The sequence below is a fragment of the Pocillopora verrucosa genome, chromosome 3 (genome assembly GCF_036669915.1).
Source record: "Pocillopora verrucosa isolate sample1 chromosome 3, ASM3666991v2, whole genome shotgun sequence".
Classification (NCBI taxonomy): domain Eukaryota; kingdom Metazoa; phylum Cnidaria; class Anthozoa; order Scleractinia; family Pocilloporidae; genus Pocillopora; species Pocillopora verrucosa.
Window position 1 is genome coordinate 12,070,420 of NC_089314.1, and position 22,112 is coordinate 12,092,531.

At 36.2% G+C, this 22,112-nt stretch overlaps 2 protein-coding genes and 1 pseudogene across 7 annotated transcripts in view; all 3 read right to left on the reverse strand.

Moving 5' to 3' along the window:
- Nucleotides 1-3,904, reverse strand: part of LOC131768341 (uncharacterized) — an 8,424-nt gene extending 4,520 nt beyond the window's left edge. For 2 of the 6 annotated variants that reach the window (XR_010717095.1, XM_066164553.1), the window contains exons 1-3: nt 3,678-3,904; nt 3,227-3,291; nt 844-912 (exon numbers count right to left, since the gene is read on the reverse strand). Coding sequence is in view for 3 of the 6 variants with exons in the window: in XM_066164553.1 (XP_066020650.1) it covers nt 844-912; nt 3,227-3,230 (73 nt within the window). In the remaining 3 variants the exon portion in view is untranslated. Of the gene's footprint in view, nt 1-843; nt 3,292-3,677 lie in introns of all 6 variants that reach the window. The other 4 variants (XR_010717096.1, XM_066164551.1, XM_066164552.1 and 1 more) reach the window with 3 other exon arrangements.
- LOC131771795 (NLR family CARD domain-containing protein 4) overlaps nt 1-22,112 on the reverse strand; it is a 92,444-nt gene that overhangs the window by 42,675 nt on the left and 27,657 nt on the right. The window lies entirely within an intron of this gene.
- On the reverse strand, nt 5,834-22,016 carry LOC131788634 (death domain-containing ATP nucleosidase-like; annotated as a pseudogene).

The following is a 22,112-nucleotide window of genomic DNA, read 5'->3' on the forward strand; positions in this document are numbered from 1 at the left end:
TGTGGCGTTTATTCGAATAATTGACTAAAAAAAGCACAAAGTAATCGAAGCATTGATCGTAGTTGGAAATTTTGAGTGAACCAGACACAAATCCTTTTGAATGGAACAGTTCTGATGTCGAGGAAGCATATCCGACATTAGATCTCTATTCACGATGTATTATGTATTGTTATGTATTGCAGTAGTATTAACATGTAAGTAATGAAATAGAGAACGACATAAAAAATGACTTTTTAGACAAGCACTGGAACATGTTTCTGTTTTTCAAAACTGACACGGTCAGTTACTACACTATTGCTTGCAAGAAAGAGATTGGATTTTAAATGAAGGCCGCCCTCGTGTAAACACCGCACTCGAATCGCACAAAATGTAATAGGCGACGCGGTGTTTAATCGAATAAATACGGTAAGATAATTTCCCCGCCGTCGCCTCCCCCCTGCAAAAAACACACCCACACTCTGTTCTTTGATTCTTCACTCTGTCAGTAGCTCTTCTTAAATCGCAGGGAAGATTAAATTACCAGCGTTTATTTCATCATGGATCTATAATGTTGGGAAATGAAACAGCCAAAGAAACAAAAAAAAACTTCAGGAATTTTTATTTCATAAAATTTTGCGGAGTGCTGTTTCTTGAACAGAATGACAAATTGTTATAAGGAAAGGGAAAGGAAAGAAGTTTAACTATCTTGTGACGAGCGTAGGACAAAGGAAAAATTTTGAGTCCTCACCAGGAGCAGAACCTAACACCTTCAGATTCCGCGCTCGGACACTCTACCACAAACATAGTATAAGTTATTAAAACGAAAGCTTACTATGAAATTTCTTTACTTGATAATTACAATACCTGCTACTCTTCTACGTTTGTTTTCTGAAGGATCATCTCTTCTACAACGCTCCTCTCCAGTTGAAATGTCTGCAAAAGAGAAAAGATATTTATACTGTTATGAGAATTAAAATACACTTCACTACATTTGTGAAATGGGTAACAAGGAGGAGTCGAAATAAGTGCTGATCGAAGATGAAAATCTCATATGAGCCCACTCACGAAATAAAAGAGAGAAGAGAAACAGAGTCGGAGAATTGAAATTCATTGGAACGGAATAAAAGCTAAGATTTAGATCTCAACAAAGTTTTAAACCGGTCAGTAACAGCGAAGATTGGTGGAGAGGTGAAAAAAGAAACTTTGGGTTCATCTTACTGCGCACAAGAGTCTGGACACGAAAACAATAATTAGGAGGGCAGGGGTAGGAGGGTGGTTGATAAGCGTGTTTAATCAACGATTTGTAATACCTACAACCTAAGACGAAAAACAAAAGATCTTTGATTAAGTAAATACAATGAAGACGCAGAAAGTGAGCAATTTCTTATGAACACCCTCTAATCTGTAATTTTAGAACGTTATCCATGACTTCAAAATTTGTATAAACTATTAAAGTGAATTTGTGCATATCTCAGACTGTAAGTTTTTCTCCACAGCGATGCAATTGAAAATAAAAGAACGCGTATATTTATCAGTTTTCCGATATATATTTAATTTGACTGTTGGTCTGCATGTTCTCATCATCAGATAACGACATTTTATATAAATGAAAACAAGCAAGTTACAAGATCTCTTGGAAGACACAACCAAAGCTGTTACAAAAATGTACACATGCATTTTGTACATGTACACTCTTTACAGGGATAACCTCAGGAGTCTCTCTCTCAAGTACTATATATTTGTGTTTGAATCAAAAGTTATTATCATTATCATTTTTATAATTATTACAATTACTGTTATAATTCCATAAAACAATTTTAATAATAGTGTTAGAAGTATGTCATTTTGTATCTCCTTTAAGATTCATAAGTTCAAGATTCCTGTAAGTAAGCACAAGGAGGAGGAAAAATTCATACTTTATGGCTTCAATTTTGTCTGCAGGAAGTTCATTCCACTTTTCATTATTCTTAAAAGAATTGTTAAGGGGAGCAAGGGTGGACTTGTTAATTCTCAAACACCAAGTCTTGCCTTGGGTTGCACTCAGAGTGGATTTCCCCAAAAATTAAATAATAACCTCAAGTTCCATAGTCTTTTTGTAACAATAAATTGAGGGTCGTAACAAACCCTAAGATAATATTTGTTACCAAAAGCTAACACCCAAATATGCATAAAACCAAGATAAGCCACCTGTACTCTTTTTTTTTTCCAAATTGCCCCTTATTCATATGTTTCACTCTGCTACCTGACTTAGACTTTGCTTTTGCCATCTGTCTGCTTCTATGTAGTCCAATAAGACCCCCTACTGACATTTTCTTCTCTTTTGCCTTCATCAAATAACTGTGTATGCTGGTATGGACCTCAAAGGAAACACTTCATTCTATTTCCTGCGATGGTCTATGAATTAGCAAAGTTACAGTTTGCAGAATTTTAACTTTGATCCCAATTAAAACACAGGTTTATGAAGAAAGAGATTTTAATGACCTGAATGCAAGTCAATTCATCTACTTGTCAATAATAAAATTTGAGACTAAAAATTTGCAAACTGAAAGATGAATGCAAAAGATACTGAATGAAGTGCTCTTAGGTCCTACATGTCAGGTCTTACTAGTAGCTTTTGGTGACCTTAGGCTGTCCTGGGTACAGCCACAAATTTAGTCAGACCATGCTGGTCAGGTTTATTTGATCAGCCAATTAAATTAACTCAGTTTTTTCCTGTCACTTAGATAATCACTCCATGCTGTCTTCTTCCTGTAAATCATTGGAGCAAGATATTAACATTTATTTTGTTTGATAAAACAATAACATCATCAATAGAATCAAGGTATTAATAAAGAATTGCAATTATTTTATCATGTCTGAGAAAACAAAATAGTGTCAATGATATTATGATTGGTACATTACTGGAAGTTATTTATGATTAAGAAAACTAAACAGTTGTTACTCTTTTGGATAGAACTTAACCCTATGGCCCCAAAGAGTGAGTAACATATAATTTCTTCATATAATATCACTCCCAAATCACTCATTAAGGTCATAAGGATAAAGGAAATGATTACCAGCTAAAGAGGCTCTTGATTATTCAACAAACTCTCTTGGTCTACACCTTAGAGAATGTATAGAGAACAGTATGGAGAATACAGAGACTAATATCAGGGTGTACAGATTGGATTGGGAGATTGGGTGTACAGATTGGGAGCTTACAATGTTATTCACCTCAGTTCACTTCTTAACACATTATATAACTCACCCATGCTGCCACAAATTATTCCTGCTTTCAGAAACTGAGATCCTGTTGCCTTTTTTGACAGTTATCTGATGGAAATCAAAATTATATTAACACGTCATTTAGCATACAAAAACATGCCTGACATTCCTCGAGATTTTACATTAATATAAACGAGCTTGCCAAATTTGGGTATCGATCACAAATTTTTCCTCAAATGTCTAGGTTCAAATTGTAAAATTACATGTAATCGCTGTGCTTATATAGTTTATTTTAACATCAATCATCATCATTTCCAGGTAATTGGTACAAGTTGTACCGTGGTTTGTTTCAAGATATCACGGAGAAAATCTTGTCATCGTATTAAAAAAACGAGGAGCTTACAGCGGCTGATAAGACTTAAAATAGTTCAAGAAATGAGATTTTAACTTTTAATTAACATGAATTAAAGATTAACAGTTAAAGAATAGCTCACCTTGATAACCGCGTTCTCCGGTCGATCGACGCGGAAGTGAAGATTGTCGATGTTGCTGTAACTGATTCAAATTTCTCACCAAACACGAGCGAAGATTACATTTTTATCTTTTTCGATGCACTGATTTACCTTTGAAATTCCAAGCAAGTCTTATTACCATTACAAGTCTGAAAGAGCATGGCAATTAGAGCTTTTCTGCGAGCGTGTTCTTGAATGTGCTCAACGAAGTAGCTAGCGATCATTCCCATCACTCACTGGGATCTTTTCCGAGGAATCTGGGAAGTGGTGATGTTTTGCGTGACTTATGTGACTGGCAAAACAATTTCGCAAGTCACGCGACCCACTTGTCGGGGGGAAAAACGACCCTCCGCGGATTTATACCCCCCCAAAAATAGTATTAATTAACAAATATGATACAAACGCCGCTTAAAAGGAAAGTTTTATGGGGGAGGGGTCCATATTCGCTGGCAGATTTGGACGGGGGGGGGGGGGGTAGGAGGTCCAAAATCCGCTGTAACACCGGTACGGATCATGAGGCCAACGTCATTGAATAGTAAAATCTCCTCGATTTCGACGACTTCGCGTCCATTGTGGTCATACGGCTACACCCTTTGGAAAGTGGTGTATAGAAATATCCGGTATATGTGTATTAATCTTGTAGCTAACATCACTTGGGGCCCTGGCCACGCAATACGTTCGTCCTTTCCTCTTGATTTCTCCTCTCTCCACCATACTTTCCGACGTGTCTTCACAGTTTTCTACGTTACCGCAATGTAACATGATCGTGTTGGCCACGCGCTTAATGGGAACACTTTTTGGTCGCCAAATCGCACTTTCAATGCGCAAAAAAATGGTCAAGGAGAATTTTCTAGGCGCTAAGGTCGAATGTTTCTAATTTTCAAAAAAGCTATCAACCAGGAAATGCATTGGCACTTTAAAAGACTTAATATATGAGTATCAGGAGATAAAGTCAGTATCTCACAATGTGTACCGTGTACATGCAGCCACAATAGCACATGTCACCTAAGGAACAATTCAAGTTTCTCAAACAAGAATGATATAATATAACCATGACTTAACTGTAACTCACTTGACAATTTTGAGAGTACAACCAATACAGTACTATGTTAAATTATTTTACATTTTAGAGTTATGGAAATACTTGTCAAATACAGTTTCCCTTCTTCCACCAAACTCAACTGACTCTTGAAAGCTCTGACGACTGAATGTCAACCACAATGCACTATTTACGTTAATATCAAATGGAATATTTAGAAATTTAGTGACAAATTAACAAACAGCTAAATTCATTCACAGCGTATGTTGAATGCCATGAAAATAAGAAAAATGTTGATCCTAAATCATGAAATTGATATTCACATTGTTTTTTTTGCTTTTAGTGAAGACTTCAATGTATAGTTGAAGTTTTGCTCTTTGCTACATTAAAATATCTATGATTTTATGAAGAATTGTTGCATTGAGGACTTCTTACATTTGTATCAAAAGAAATGACAGTCAGCCTAATGAATTAATTGATTGCCTAGGAAGCTAACCAAGCCAAGTCTAATAAACTAAAAAAAAATGACAAAAAATACCTCAGTCTCTAACTCACCAACATGAAAACCAGATTTTGAAACTCAAAGCTGTTAGTCAAAACTACAATCAACAATATTGGACAACGAAAAATAACCTAAAATCAAAATATATCCAAATCCAACAATCAATTTCAAGGACAGGACACTCTGACTCCAAAGAAAACTCCCACATGTTCTCAATAATGTTGTGGAAGGGAGTTCCCACATTAGTGAAGGTATCAGTTTACCTTAGCTAAGTGATTCTAAACATATATTTCCTTATCTTTTATCCGACCACTGATTGTTTGTACGTTTGATCACAACACTGAAGTCTCTTACCATTGATCAGAAACCTACAAGACCAACCAATCATCTTGAAATGTCCTTTATTTAATCAGGTTTCCTAAACTTGTTTTCAAATTTTGTTCAAAACGATGGATACAACTTTAAGGTGTTGACTTCTCTAACTGAACAGATCTGAAAGAATTCTATCAATGGATAGACTGCTCTGGCCAATGGTAAGTTTCCTTAGTTTCAGGTGGTCTACTGAGCCAGTCCTGGTCAGTTACGTTTCCAGGCAGGATCCAGGCTCTTCCTCGTCACTGGAGTCGGTAACTGACCCAGGATCTGACTCTTCTTCTGATTCGCTCCAATGATCTCCCCAGTATTCATCTGTTGACCATTGTTCTTCAGGTTTGACATTCCCTTTCTCATCCTGTGATAAATCACAAACCAACAATCAACATTATCTTGTCAAAGAACATACACCTGAACTCCAATTTGTTTACCCTTGATACATTTTATACGAAGAGATATTATGCCATGAGTATGTTTGACTGAGTCAATTTAAAACAACTTTTATATCAAGGAACGTTCCTTGTAAGCAAACATCACAAGGCTCACCAAAATTTAGATATATTCTAATTACATCCATGGTAGGGCCCATACTGATTAGGTTATTAGAGAAATAAGCTGAAGTGTGCATGAACACCTCTCCTAGAGTCTTATAGGTACTTGACCTGACAAGCCCATGCAGAGAATAAAAGGTAACCTTTTGAGGAAAAGACTCAGAACTAGGAACTGCTGATGTCTCCTCTTTAAAGGTTATGAATATTTACTTAGTGGCTCATCCACAGCTAGTACTCATTTCCAAACTTAGGAAACTACAAAAGTGGACATTATTTGTGAGCATTTCAAATGCTGCAATATTTTTGTAGTTCAGCAGCTCATCAGCTTAGCAGTCTGCTTAGTAAGTTAATATAAAAAAATTAATGTAAAGACATATCACCAGTAAGGGCAAGTTTGATTCAGACAGATGTAACCTTCATTATTATTTTTACACAGGCTGATTAACAAGAAATTCTCTGGATAGAGTAGGATAAAAACATAATTGATCAAAGTAACTGCAAACCATTGACATTAGAGAAGTAATTGCTTATAAACTCTCTCTAATCTGGAATTTTAGAACCTTATCTATGACTACAAAATTGGAATTAAAGCTACCAAAGTGAATTTGTTCGTCTCTCAGACTTTTTGAAAGTTCTTTTTCACAGCAATGCCATTGAAAGACAAAGAATGCATATGTTTTGCAGTTTTCTGATATATATCTAACTCCGCTGTTGCTCTCCATGTTCTCATCAGCAGATAACGATACTCTCTACAAAGGACAACAAGCAAGCGTATCAAGAAATGGTCTATTGTTCTGGCTCAACTTTTCCATTAGGCAGCAAACAAAAGCCCTTTTATAATTGGTAGTCCTGAGGGACTTTGGCCGAAAGGTGGCGGAAAAGCTCGTAACTCATCGAGAAAATAATGGAGTGACAATATTTCTGCATAGGGGGAGTGGGTAGTGTAATATGCACCAGTAAGATCAATCATTATCGGCGTACCCAAGGGTATACTTGACCCTCGATGAGCGCATTGAGCCAAAGGTTCGTAAGTTTAAAAACAATTAAAGTTATCCGTATTGCAGTGACTCATCTAAACCACCTCTCTCTATATATGCAAGTCAAGTCGCCTTGTAAAAAGTCAACGCACAAAAATATTTTTTGGTCTTACTACTGATGATAAATGCAATCGAAAGTGACTGTTTTCTTTAGAGAGCCTCGAGGCATTAAAGACCTTGTTTCTGGTGCACAGCTGTTTTCAAACAAGGCGCTTATTTTTTAAACCAACATGTTTACTTAACTGAGGCGTTGAGAACATTTTTCAAATAGGAAGGGTGGGGGTTTTTTGCTTCCTTAAAATTTGAATTTAAGGGCCTATCGGTCAGAGTGTTTTATTATCAGGAATTGTGGGATAGGGGGTTAAAATCTTCCATGAACCCTTGAATACCCCTGTCTAAGTATAAAGAGGGTCGTAAAGGGGTGTTGGCATGGCTTTTACGGCTAACGGTTAATATCTTTTCATTGTTGTCACCATAAATTTTTCTTACGGTTAAATCTTTTACGACTATCGGTTACGATTTGTCAATTTTTACGACGAATTTTTTGGCCGTTTTACGGCTAACGGTTAACTTTACTAACCCTTCTATTAAACACTGTTACTGCCAATTTGTGATTAGGAAAATGACTGAGAATAGGAACTGATCGATTATCAAATACGATTGAGAAAAAGATCAAAATGGTATCTTTTTTTCCGTTAAGTGATTAAATATGTTCGAGACGTGAACTATAATGATTCTCATTTCACAAAATGTCAATATTAATAAAAAATATAGCTATAATCCTGCAGAAGATTGTGAGAGTTAAACTGCTCAGTCTTCATGCGACTGCCGAAAATTCAATACGGAAATCTAATACTAAGGGAGAATTAATGAGAGGGAGATATGGAGAGCGAATCAGCATTTACTCAGAAGATTCGAGTGTTCCAACTCAAGAGAATGAATTTCGGTTTTGTACGTCTCACTTTTATAACCAAGGATAGAATTGAACATGAAAAAACAACTTTGTAACAGGGAACGTCAGGCCTCTGTGTTCATCCCTCCGGAAAGATGGATTTTCATTACAAAATTCATACCAGTAGAGCCAAAGTTTCTTTCTTTAATCGGTAAGCTATCTGTGCGCGATAATCAACTTTTCATGAACTGATATGGAAAACCAATTGGCAGTTTACTCCGCGGTGAATCTATTTCGGTTTTGCGCGCTCACCTCTATAACTTCAGACGGATTTGAGCATGCAAAAATGAAATATTTATTCTCTTTTAACAAGGAACCTCAGGCTTCACGGTCCATCCCTGTGGAACTGTTTGATTTTCATCACAAGATAAATCACCCTCTCACTGAAGCTTCTTTTTATCAACGGTAAGCTATCTGTGCGGGATAAACGACTAATTGTCTTCGTGCACTTTTCATTTTCTAACGGGTGTGATTTGCACGATCAAAGACACAACTATTAACAGTTATAAAACAATTGAGATAGTTCGATCGCACTCATAGGTCAACTAGTCAGTTTAGACCAGAGTCTGTAGAAACAGCTAGTTGTGACGCACACTTTTAATGTTTGCCAACGAAATTTGAAAACATTTCAAACTCAAAGTTTTCCCAATACTTGCAATTAATTTCAAGTAGAAATAACAAATACTGGAATTGGAGGAAAATTTGCCAATTTTTATCTAGGGTTTGGCTACCTCCCATTCTACTGTCTTTTCGCTGAGCCGCATGCTTGGCACTGCAGCTTTTAATACACCTTGCTCGCGCAACTAAGCACAGCCCTTACGAACGGCAGCCCTTCCGCCTTTTTGATATTGAGATATGCATATATTGATTTGATGCTTCGCTGGTAGCATTTTGAGACAGAAAACCATAGTTTTCCGAAACAATGCAGAACAAAACAAGCTGACTGCGTTGAATCACAATAGCAAAAACTCTCTTAAGACACACGCTTTAGCACGCCCTTTTTTTTGGCGCAGAACGCGAAAAACGTGCAAAGGTGTTGCGTGTGCGTTGGCCATCTACCTCTGAGCTAGTGTAAGTTATTGAATAACGGCTGAGAGCACTTCACAGCATTCTTTGATATTCTTAAACTAGAGAAGAGAATGAGGTAAAAACACCTTTGAAATAATTTGCATTGACCAGTATCATTTTTCATAATTGCTGACAGAAGCATTCTTGGTTATTAATAACATTAATTTCTATTTCAAAAGATGACTAAAATTACATTCAGGTTCTTTTTTCATTTCTCCTTTCTTTTCTTAACAGCTTCAGTCCTACAGCTTTTCTGGCCAATTTATGCACCTATGAATTCTTTCACTTCTTCAACATCAATACATCAAAACAACAAGTCAGTGATTTGCCATGTTGGTTTCCTTTTTATTGGAACATGTGAGGGGGAACTGAAACCAAACTGGAGCCCATGCTAGGCTTCAATGAGCCAACAAAAACAACTGAAAGTGATAAACCCCACACCTTTTCGTTCATTTCAACATGGTTTGATACCAGTTAAAATCAACTAAATGGACTTAAAAGTGGTTTTTTATTTCCCAATAACAAAAAGAAAAACTCAACCAACATGAAGAACCATGTTTCAATTAAATTAACTTGAAAAATAAGTTCAAACTGAGCATCCTGTTCACCTGTCCTTCCCCTTGATTCTACTAGTTCTCTTCCATGACCAGTAGTGGGTACTTCAGTGAGGGGTGAAGTACCTTAAGGTAAAAAATGCAGAGAGATTAGTGTTCACAGCCTCTCTTCAAATGTTTTGTTCCCATAAGTGGAACTGTGTACAATTATATTAATTTATTGATGCCACATTATTGCACTGAGATAATTCTTTGAACATTTATCACATTAATGTTATAACTGTTCGAACAACAACTTCCCATAATAACTTAATAAAATATTTTTATCACTTTTTCCCCATGCTCTGTTGCCAGCATGCCAGTCTGCTTATTCTGCTCTTCAGGTTTCAAGTCATCCACCTCAACCTTAATTTTCAATTCACTATCTGTCAAATTGTAACAGTCAAATCTACAGTCAAATAATCCTACTATGGCAAGGTTCTGTTACCTGTTACCTATATCACCATTGAAATGTGAGAACATGATATCGAGGTGACACTAATCAAACAGAGAGCTTGTCAGCAATGAATAGATTACCACATACAGTATATCTGTTGAGCACAGTTCAGTTTCAATTTCTTTTGCATCTTTATCTTATTCCATAGTAGAATCAAAATTCTGATTAATCTAAACGATTACAGTTTCAAACATGGAAATATCTCAACAGCTTTAGCTAGGGTTAGGATCATTTTTCTCTTGTATAACAAAGCCTATTGTTAACAATGTTGAGCCACTTTTCTTGATACGAGTTACAAGATCTCTTGGAAGACACAACCAAAGCTGTTACAAAAATGAATACGTACCTCCATAATGAGGCCAGTCTCCAAACACACAAGAGTTACTCAACATAATTGAGTAATTTCTTATTAACCCCCTCTAATCTTGAATTTTAGAATGTTATTTATGACTTCAAAATTGAAATTAAAGCTACCAAAGTGAATTTGTTCATATCTCACACTTTTTAAAAGTTCTCTTTTAAGGCAATGCAATTGAAAAACAAAGAATGTGTATGTTTTTCAGTTTTTTGATACATATTTAATTCCACTGTTGGTCTCCATTTTCTCATCAGCAGATAACAATATTCTATACCGAGGAAAACAAGCAAGCTACAAAATCTCTTGGAAGACACAATCAAAGCTGTTAAAAAAATGTACATGTACCTCCGTAATGAGGCCAGTCTCCAAACACAAAAGAGTTACTCAACATGTTGGATACAACAGAAGCTGCCATAACACAAGCAAAAGTCTTCCATGAATTGTTTTTAGTTGCACTGCCAGGTACAAAACCACAAACACCATTAACAACAAGCCACTCCATCTTCATGTCATGAGCTGCTGCAAAAAGACCTGAGGTAGAAAAATGAAAAAAATAAGCAATAACTATTGCAATGGATTTAAACAGTGATATTATGGGGGGATAGTTATGATTAATTGGAGCAAAAGAGGCTCTGTTTTTCTGCAGATCATTCATTTTGTTTGTTCTTTGTTATTGGAATACTTTAAAAGATGTTGTGTTTTTCTGCTGGTATATAAATTAGCACCACTCTTTCTAGAGAGTATGAATGAGTAGGGCAGGGTACCTTTTTAGTCAGGAGCAGTATAGCAAAGAATAAGGATTTGGAATTCAGGAAAGAGTTTCGCCGAACACAAAGTATGGAGTACCTCACCTCCAACAAGAACCTGGTTAATAGTGTAGCAATCAGAAGCTTTGAATGGTTGAAAGGTGAGGCTTGAAAATATGACAAGTTGGAGGGTACAGTGCAATAAAGATTACCATTATGCACCTGTGCTGACCACTCCCCTACAAAAAGTTGTTAAGTACCTCCCCTCCTCCCGGCTTAATAGTTTAGCAAACGGATCTTCCTGTAGTTCAGAGGTAAAGCTTACGAACATCAAAGTTGAGGGTATACTGTAAAAATCATTATCATTGTACGCTTATGGTGACCAATCCCCATACAAAAAAATTGCTGACTTTCTTTCCTCCTTCAGAAAGTTAGCCTTACAAAGTAGTGACCAGAAGCTTGATCCTCTCTAACCCTGTAGCTCAGAGGTAAAGCTTGAGAACATCAATTTGGGGGTACAGTGTAATACACACTATGTTTGAAAACCTCTGGGACTACTCATAATTTATTTCTTGCTCGCAGTACACCTTTGTATATGACTGGGTACAATCATATTTCTAGTAATTACTTGGTTACTGAGTCACTTGGACGAGATCAGAAAGTTATATTATGAAGATATGAACGATGATTCCATCTTAATTCACTAGTGCCAATCAGTACATACGCCCAAAGCAGGCACATGAAAAAGAGGAAAAGGAGTTTACCTTCAGTTACATGTAATTGAACATTTTATGTAATTGGGTTTGTATGAATGATCCTGGTAACATTAAATTGCACTTGTTATGGATAGTGACTGTTAAAACAAGTTTCTAGAAATTTCTAGAATGCCTGGTCATACTGAAATGCATATACCATTGAATTTTCTAGAACATTTTATTAGATCACATTGTTATGATGTATTACTACAGAAACAGTTGTGTTGTAAGTTTCCAAAATTTTCTGGAATACTTTCTGAATGTAAATAAGGACTCAGTCAGGTAGTAGTAGTTGTTGCTGTTGTCAGGAGTGATCAGATGTCTAGAAAGCTATATATGGAAAGAGAGCTTCTGTGGAAGATTGTTCACTTCAAGGATGTTTGGAAACACATGTGAGATTGTGTCAGTGGTGAGCTAACTCATAGTCTGTAATGGGCCTAAGTAAGTTTATCAAGGATCACTACTGTGCTGTCTTTAAGAGTCACTCTTTACCAATGTTTCATGCTGTTTAATAAAGTTGTCGAGTTTATAGGAGCATTGTGTTCTTTTTATCCTTTAAATTGTACCGTAACACACTGGACACAATGAATACATGTAATCCTTGTTATGGCAAAACCATTTCCTGCACAATGATCGCAGATGCCAAGCAAAAGTAACCCTGAGAGTAATTCTCACCTTTTCCTTCCATTTCAACTGCAATTGCCCCAGGGTGTAATTGACACTGCTGTTCAGCACCAATCAGATCAGAGCAACTCAAAATCTCTCCATCCCAATGTACTTTGACCTTTTGTGCTTCTGGGTTTTGTAATGGTGCCTTCCATCCATCAGCTGCACTTTTGACAAGGTTACCAACATCCCTACTCACTGGGGTTTTGTGATGATCTATTGTGAGCTGTGAGGATATCACCACATCTCCTAGCTGGGCTTTGTCAGGATTCAAACTGTAGCAGAAACCAACCAAAAAGGTAGCCTTAGGTCTCAGGAGTGTGATGGCATTCTTAGCAGAAGTTTGAGAACCTCCAGGATCCAAGGATTCTTTAGAACACTTCACTAAAGCAACTTTCAGTGACTCCTCTTCATCCTCACCCATCTTTCCAAAGTACACATATCCAATGGATTTCTCATAGCTTCTAAAGGAATCTCGCAAGTAATGATGACAAGCCAAGAACTCGCAATCCCCCGCAGTCAAGAGCAGAATGTCAACTGGAGAATAGTCCGTGTCTCAATGTTTCACCTTCTTTGGCAAATCTCCAAGCTCCTTCAGTGTAATACTCAGAGGTGGAGGGTCATCATTGCAAACCACTGACCTGCTGCACTTGTCATTACTAGGTCCTGCCATCATAACAAACTGGATCTGTGTTCAAAGTTTTCCTGAAGTGAACAAACAAAATCAGAAACCAATTAAAAATGATATCAATATAAATTATTTGTAAACACATTTGCCTATAAGCAGGTCACATATCTGAAAGGTGATCAAAGTGTGGCAGTGGGAAATGCTGATATACAGTAAGACTACCAAGCCTAAACCACACCCGGTATCTGGTATTGAATGTAACAGCTGGCTAAAGATGCTTGGTGTTATATATACAATGTACCACCCAAGCTGACTTCAAGATATGGGCCTTAAGTGAAGACAAAGATCAATTTCTGTTTAACAAAATCACCACCATGAAAAACCATCCATCTCAAGATCTCTTGCTGCCAAAATGAACAAGAATACTAAGGACAACTCCCCCAGATAAGAAATGAAATATATAAAAACTTGTTTATGAACAGATGTCTTTTCAAACTTGTGTGATCATATTCCATTACATTTGATTATTCCTTTTTATCTCTTTTCATATCACATTGAAAATAACAAATTCTCTCTATTATTCATGATTTTTGACTGTAAAGGCTGATTTTTTCAATACACAATTCATCATCATCATCATCAAGTATGCTCCATATTTCTATCTCTACCATACAAAGTGTCCATTAAATTAAACTATAAACCACAGTTTGAGATTTCAAAGAGCAAGTATTCTAACCATTGAAACATTACTTTTTCCTCAGATGTGTAAAAAGTTTTTAATATGGATGTCACCAGCATCTTTAATAGTGATGTCCTGCTAACAGCACATGCAAAACCATAATATAAGGTTTATAAACAGGTACTGGTATAGTGTTGATGAAACCAGAGAAAATCAGAGTTAAAAATGTCTTTTGGAGTAACTACTAAATTTTCAATTACCGGTAAATCACCATAAGACAGAAAAAAGAGGAGTAAGGCCTTGCATTTCACAGCTCAGCACACAGGTTACAAAGTATGATTCAAAGTTATGGCTGCCCCAATCAAATTTTCAGAACATTTGAAGACAATTTCCAACTGTTTAGTTACACTCTTTGTATTCTCAAAACAAATTACCAGTAGGTCATTGGTCTCCAGAGACATTTTAGTTGCCAGCCACAAAAAAACACTAAATATAAATGCTAGCTATATAGGGCTAAAATTTAATTCAGATTTAGACAAGTAATTAATGCTTTGTCTGATCTAAGCACAGTGTGTAGTGGGTGCTTCAGAAATGTGTAAACAGCAAAGATGTCAGCCACTCAAGTGCTTCTGAAGAACCGTGAATGATTCATTTGAATGAACATTATTTGATTACTAAATTTACTGTCCCCTTTGTCCTACTTTGTTTTGTTTGATTTTTGTTTAAACTTCAAAGCTGTTTTTGTTGATAGATTTTGAACTGTCAAAATGTACATAGATTTTGAACAGTAAAGTTAGTCAGTTAGGAAGCCTTTCTTATAGGGATAACCTCAGGGGTCTCCCTTTTAAAATACTGTATATTTGTGTTTGAATCAAGAGTTATTATCATTATTATTTTTATAATTATTATAATAACTGTTATAATTCCACCCATATAACTCTTTTAATAATAATGTTAGAAGTATATCATTTTGTAACTCCTTTAAGATTCAGAGTTCAAGATTCCTGTAAGTTATAGCTCAAGAAGGAGGAAAAATTCATACTTTATGGCTCAAATTTTGCTTCTTGCAGGAAGTTCATTCCATTTTCAATTATTTTTTAAAAATTATTTTTGAGAGAAAGGGTGGGCTTGTTAATTCTCTTGTCTCGGGTTGCACTCAGAGTGGATTTCCTCAAGTTCCTTAGTCTTTCTGTAGCAATGAATTGAGGGTCATAACGAACCCTAAGATAATATTTATTACCAAAAGCTAACACCCAAATGTGCATAAGACCAAGATTAAAGCCAATTTTACTTTTTTTTCCAAATTGCCCATTATTCGTATGTTTCACTCTTCTACCTGACTCAGACTTTACTATTGTCATCTGTTTGCTTCTATGAAATCCAATAAGACCCCTAATTTTTCTTCTCTTTTGCCTTCATCAAATAACTGTATATGCAGGTATGGATCTCAACAGAAACACTTCATTCTATTTCCTGTAATGGTCCATGAATTGACAAAGTTACAGTTTGTAGAATATTAACTTCAATCCCAGTTAAAACATAGGTTTATGAATAAACTTAAGAGATCTTAGTGACCTGAGTACAAGTCAATTAATGTACTTGTCAATGATAAAATTGAGACTAAAATTTGCAACTGAAAGATGAATGCAAAAGATGCTGAAAGAAGTGCTCTTAGGTCCAATGTGTCAGGTCTTACAAGTAGCTTTTGGTGACCTTAGGCTGTCCTGAGTACAGCAACAAATTTAGTCAGACCATGCTGGTCAGGTTTATTTGATCAGCCAATTACCAAAGTTTTTACTGTCACTTAAACAATCTCCACACTGTTTTTTCCCCCTAAATCATTGGAACAAGATAAAGACATTTATTCCATTCAATAACATCAATTAATTAAGGTATTGATAAAGAATTGTAATTATTTTTTCATGTCTGACAGTGTCAATGATATTATGATTGGTACATTGCTGAAAGTTATTTATGATTAAGTAAACTGTGAACAGTTGTTACTCTTTTTGATAAAACTTAACCCTATGACCCCTAAGAGTGACTAGCATCTAATTTCTCCTCATAATATCACTCCTAAATCACACATTGAGGTCACATGAATTAACCCTTTAACCCCTGAGGGTGATAAGAATCTAATTTATCGCAACATTACCACCCTTGGATTAAATATTGTGGTTGTGAGAATAAAGGAAATGATCCCAAACTCAACAAGTTCTTGATTATTAGACAAATTCTCCTTCTCAGTACCATAGGAAATGTTTAGAGAACAGTATGGAGAACTTGCAGACTGATGTTAGGGTGTAAAGGGTTAAGGAAATGATGACCAGTTAAAGAGGCTCTTGATTATTGAGCAAATTCTCTTTATCTGCACCTTAGGAAATGTTTAGAGAATAGAATGGAGAATATAGAGACTGATGTTAGGGTATAAAGGGTTCATGTTGGAGCAATTAACCCACTCAAAGCAAAACAGACCCACAATTACAAAATAACCAAGATTGGGAATTTACAATCTTATTCACCTCAGTTCACACCTTAACACATTATAAAACTCACCCATGCTGCAACAAGTTATTCCTGTATCCAGAAACTCAGATCCTGTAACCTTTTGGGACAGTTATCTGCCGGAAATAAAAATTACATGAACACATAATTTAGCACAGAAAACATGCCTGATAATTCTTAAGATTTTACTTTATAAACCAGCTTGCCAAAATTTGTGTATCTTTATAAATTTCCCCTCAAATGTCAAGCATCGTAATATAATTACATCTGTGCTTTTATAGTTTCTTTTAACATCAATCATTGTCATTTACAGGTAATTGGTACAAGTTGTACCTCCAAGTGATATTCACAAATTTACATAATCATGACATTTGATACAAAGCAAGGCTTAGTAGTTAAAAAACATAACTCTAATATAAAAAAAGCAAATGTACATGCTTTGTGTTTCTATAAATCTGTTATTGTCAACAATTTAATGTCAAAATTAGCAACAGAAAATAGGACTGATCTCAGTTAGACATAAGTTTTTGGTGCTTTTGGTTCAATTTCAGTATGTTCAGATCAATCTGAGTAATGATCCTTATCATCCTGCTTTAAACCTGTCCAGAAAAAAATTCATTTTTAGAGTATTGAGTATTGTAGCACTGAGCTTATTTTTAAAACAAATTACACATTGGCTTTGCCCCAGTTATTATAAATTATTTCAAAGAGCTGATAGAAGCGCAAGTCAAAATATGACTGATGTATTGACGATCTTATACACTGGTATTTCACACTTTGATTCTCAACTTTATTCTACAATGTAAAAATTCAAAGGTCATAATTGTAATGGCATTTCAGTTTTGAACAAAAACAAAGCAAGTATTTGAAGCATAGCCATCCTAAACTATATATCAACAGAAAGTTTATGAAATGCACTATTTGGCAAAAATTATTTTGTTTAAGCTTGATCTAATTGTAAACCAAAAGAGGCAGGACAATTAGAAATGGACAAAGTTTCTTTAAGTGAATTAATAGCATATCAAATCTAGCTGCACAAGTAAAATCTCTGGACAACTTCCATCCTGATGGGTTGGTCTTCAAAACTGTGTTGGAATTTTTCAATATTCTTATTGGATGCTTTGAAACTTGTCTGTCAAGTTTGCTGATCCAAATTTTACCGATACACATTACATCACAGGCCCTTGTGGAGATCCATTTTTCCAGTTTTTTTGGTTGGTATCTTGGTAGTCATTGGGTCAAATTTTAAGGCAATCTGTAAAGTTTACATACTCTTCTAATTTGTTCAAAGAAGGCACATTTGTGTAAAAACAAAGTGGGTTTTTTTTGCCTCCAAAGATTCCCAACAATTTACAACTTTGGGTGATTACCTGTCAAGATATGTCAATGCTGAAAAGCTTGAAATGCCAATGGCAGTACAAAAACAGAATAAGCATCCTGCAGAGTCTCAGGAGACTCAGCAGTGAAGATTGCCTAAAACCATAAACCTTTATCCAATTCAGTGAGATTCTTTCACCAATCCATGTTGAGTTTCTTAACCTCTTTTTAATTCCACCTACAGTATTGTGCAAAAGTAATGCAAACGGAATTCGACGAATTTCGTTATTGTTCTGACGATCTTTCGTCGAAAGTTCGGGCGAAAATTCGATCGAAAGTTCGAGGCCTCTTAAGCGACATTTCGTTTGAACAAAGGGCGCTTTTTCGTTGAATTTTCGCTTCAAAGCGAAACTTCGCGGCGGAAAGTATCTCTTCGATCATTAGTGTTCGAAATTTCGCTTCGAACTGACAATAGACTTTCGCGAGTAATCAAGTTTGTTTACTAACCATGTAAGCGACACGAAATATACATATAAACGGAGACACTTCATATTTGAGGCTAAACACAGTAGACAAAAGGTCAAAATATCGAAAAGCATCACGCCCGATTCTGGGCTCGATTTGTGTTTGACAACGAAAGTAAATCGGAAAAATTGTCCCAAGCGTCACATCAACTTCAGTTTCCTGACGTTTGAAGAGGCCTAAACCATCATATCCAATTCAGAGTTCGATCAGTTTACAACAATGAAAGTAAATCGGGATGAATAGCAATTCCGACCAAGAGACATGTATTTCATGGAAATAAACTCTCAAATGATTGCAATAGTTTTTAAAATTAACCTAAGTACAACGCTTTTTAACCAGACGGAGCAGAGAATGTCTTTAGTGTGTTTTCAAACGTTTTCTATTGGGAAGAATGTTCCTCGTTTATTCGTTTTCGATCCCTGCGCAAATAGACATTACCCATATCGCTGATTGCAGCATGCTTTGCAGATATCACAACACCATGTTTGTTCGGAAATATTTATTCTTCACAACAAAACACTGAATACCAATTGGCGACGACTGAAAACAACAATTAGTTTAGTCACATTGCTCTATTTTTTTGTAAATTCTGACACGATAAAAGGAACCAGCGTCGTCTCTAAAATGCTGCAAAACAAATCAGCGTCCATGATGCCATCAAAGATACAAATCTTCGTGGCACCACTTCTGCTAATCCCTCCCCAGACATGCACTTTGAGTGGGTGCTTAGGTTTCGGCTTTCGCTTTGTGGGCTCATTTGCCATTCTAAAGCAAGTGCGGCGATACGCCTAAAGGGAAATCGAACACTCGTCGCTAAAAATCACGTTGTTGAAAGTGTCACCACTTTCTTGGACGCGTTGTGCGAACTCTAATCGCTTGACTTTATTTGCGTCACGGATTAGCTGGCAGTAGGCGGTCCGCTGCAAAGTCCAACCTTGCTGTTTGCGTGCTCTACGAACAGTGGACGCACTCACGCAGATTCCATGTCTCTCCAGCTTCTTCTTTATCGTATTGCTGGTCGTCTCGTCATCCCTGCGCATTTGCTGATCTACGAAAGTTTTTGCTTCCGTAGACAGCTTTTGAGGTCTTCCTGATCGAGGTAAATTTGCCACGGAACCGGTAAGTCGCAACTTTTTAATGATGGGCGTAATACTGGAAAAGCTCACTAGCAGCCCTTCGTGTTTCAACGCTTTCAGTATTTCAGCTGGGTTGAGGCCTTGCTTGTGAAGGATCTCGATTCTATTTCTAGAATAATTTGAAACTTTTGCCATGATTACTATCAAAAGTAGAGTACATAAATGATCCCAAACGCATCCCAAATGATCCCAAACGCATCGACACAACAACCTGTGTTGCCATGGTTGCAAACAATATAGGGCGCGCGGAGACTGGAATCGTAGCGGGAAATTTTATCGGAGTATTACATAGTGTAGTAACCAACCACAAATTCAACCAAATCTTTTTGAGAAGAATGAACAATACAACGAATTTTCGCCCCGAAAATTCGCCGCATAGAACGAATTTTCGCTCGAAATTTCGAGTCGCATTTACGCCATCAAGGAATTTGTCGCCGAAAGTTCGAGCCGTTCAAAACAATACATGCCTCGAAAATTCGCGGAAATGTCGTCGAAGTTTCGTTTCGGTCAAGAATTCGTCGAAAAGCCAGGAATTTCGCCGAATTTCGTCGACAGGTGTTTGCATTACTTTTGCACAATACTGTATGTACTCTTCTCCTTTTATCTTCCTCCATTCACATTCTAGTTTTAAATGCAGAAAGATAGCAAAGATCTCCATGTGAAACCAAAATCATGAGATGTTCATGTGATTAAAATTCAAGGACCAGGATGTTTTGCCACAAGAAACCCTCCGGTAGTCATTCATGTTATAACTGGCTCTTCAATTTGGCGAGTGCATAATTTTCAATATTTTACCAAATTTTTCTTGGAAACTATTGTTAAAATAATTATGCTCAGTTTGACATGAAAAGAAAAATTTTCAATAAAAATGGCCCTTGAAGGTCTACCATATCCTTTACTTTCCGCACTGCCTTTTGTTGCTGCAGATTTCCACTTTGTTCAAAGGGTGATAGGGGAGTTACATGTAGAATTATGGTTTTCATTTATTACTTTCTGCTGAAGTCAAATTAGACTTCTGTGTTTGTTGTTCCACTTGGATGGCATACCCTGGTCAAAGTCTTGCTGATTTCCTCTGCTTCTATGGCAAAACAGGAATGAAATTCAGGTCACCATCTTCCCACATTGGCCTAGACACATTATCTCAAGCTGGGGGTTACATTGCCCTCAAGTGTAATTATGTCACCCTTGGTGTGGTCATGTTGCCCCCAGCTGTTACATAGCTTGAAGTGGTTCATTACCAATAACGATACTTCTAATATTTAAATATCATGAAGCTGTTTGTAAAGTGTTTTTAGTTTCCCCTTTTGTAAATGATGTAATATTGGAAATTAATTTTTATCTGAAATAAAAGGTTTGCATTAATATTCTGTTTACTGAACAATGAAAACTCAATGTCACAAGTTGATTATTTCACCTCACTCTCAGTCCACCTAATTTACACATGAGCTTTGTTTATTAGCTTTGGTTGGTGCTAGTTTTTTGTTATTGTCCTGATCAAGCAGAGGAGTTTATAACTAAGGCAGTAAGTGAAGCAAATCATTTTGTATTTTTGATCCATGCACAGTGACTTTAATCCAATATTGGTAACTTAATTTAGTATGTTTTGACTATTGTTTTAGAAGTCATAAAACAAGTCTAATTGATCAGCTGGAGTGGCAGCAAACTGCTCATTATCGAGGCTGTTCATTTTACCTGCTTTGGCTAATTCTCTTTAATCAAGCCGTTGCTATCAGAAAATCACTTTAACCCTCAACTGACAAGCACAGTAACAGACTGATAAGAGGGTTGGAGGACAACGTTGCTACCCTGTAAAAGAGGAAAAATTGAGAGTGTTTAATCAATAAGATGTAAAAAACCAAACAAACAAAAACAATTTAAAATTGTCTCAAATTAGTTATAAATGATACTTACCTTGTGACATTCAAGTGAACGATATTTTACATACACTTTCCGTTTTTTCATTCACAATTCATTCACAAGAAGAAATGGTACAGAGGGTTATATGAATTTTTTTCTGGAAAAAAAATTGGGGTTTATCACAAATTTCATTGAGAATAAAGGCTAATTTTCATTAAAGGTAAATGCAAATAAAACTGCAACATCATCTATTGTTTGCGCTATTGTTTTCTTCTAACAAAGGACTGTATGCATATTAAAGTATGGGGCTGTGCGGAAACTTTGCCATTATATGAGTTCAAGAAGTGAGATTTTAATTTTTAATAAACATAAATCAGAGATTAAGAGTTAAATACTAACTCACCTTGATATTCGCGTTCTCCGGTCGATCGACGCGGAAATGAAGATTGTTGATGTTGCTTTAACTGATCCAAATTTCTCACCAAACACGAGTCAAGATTACACTTAAGTCTTTTATCTTAAATTTCAAGGAAGTCTTATAACCATTAAAAGTATGAACAAGCACGACGATTAGTGCTTTTCTGTGTACGTGTTTTGGAATGTGCAGAACAAAGCATCTTTTTCCCATCATTCACTGGAAGAATCTTGGGAGGAGGGGATGTTTTGCGTGACTT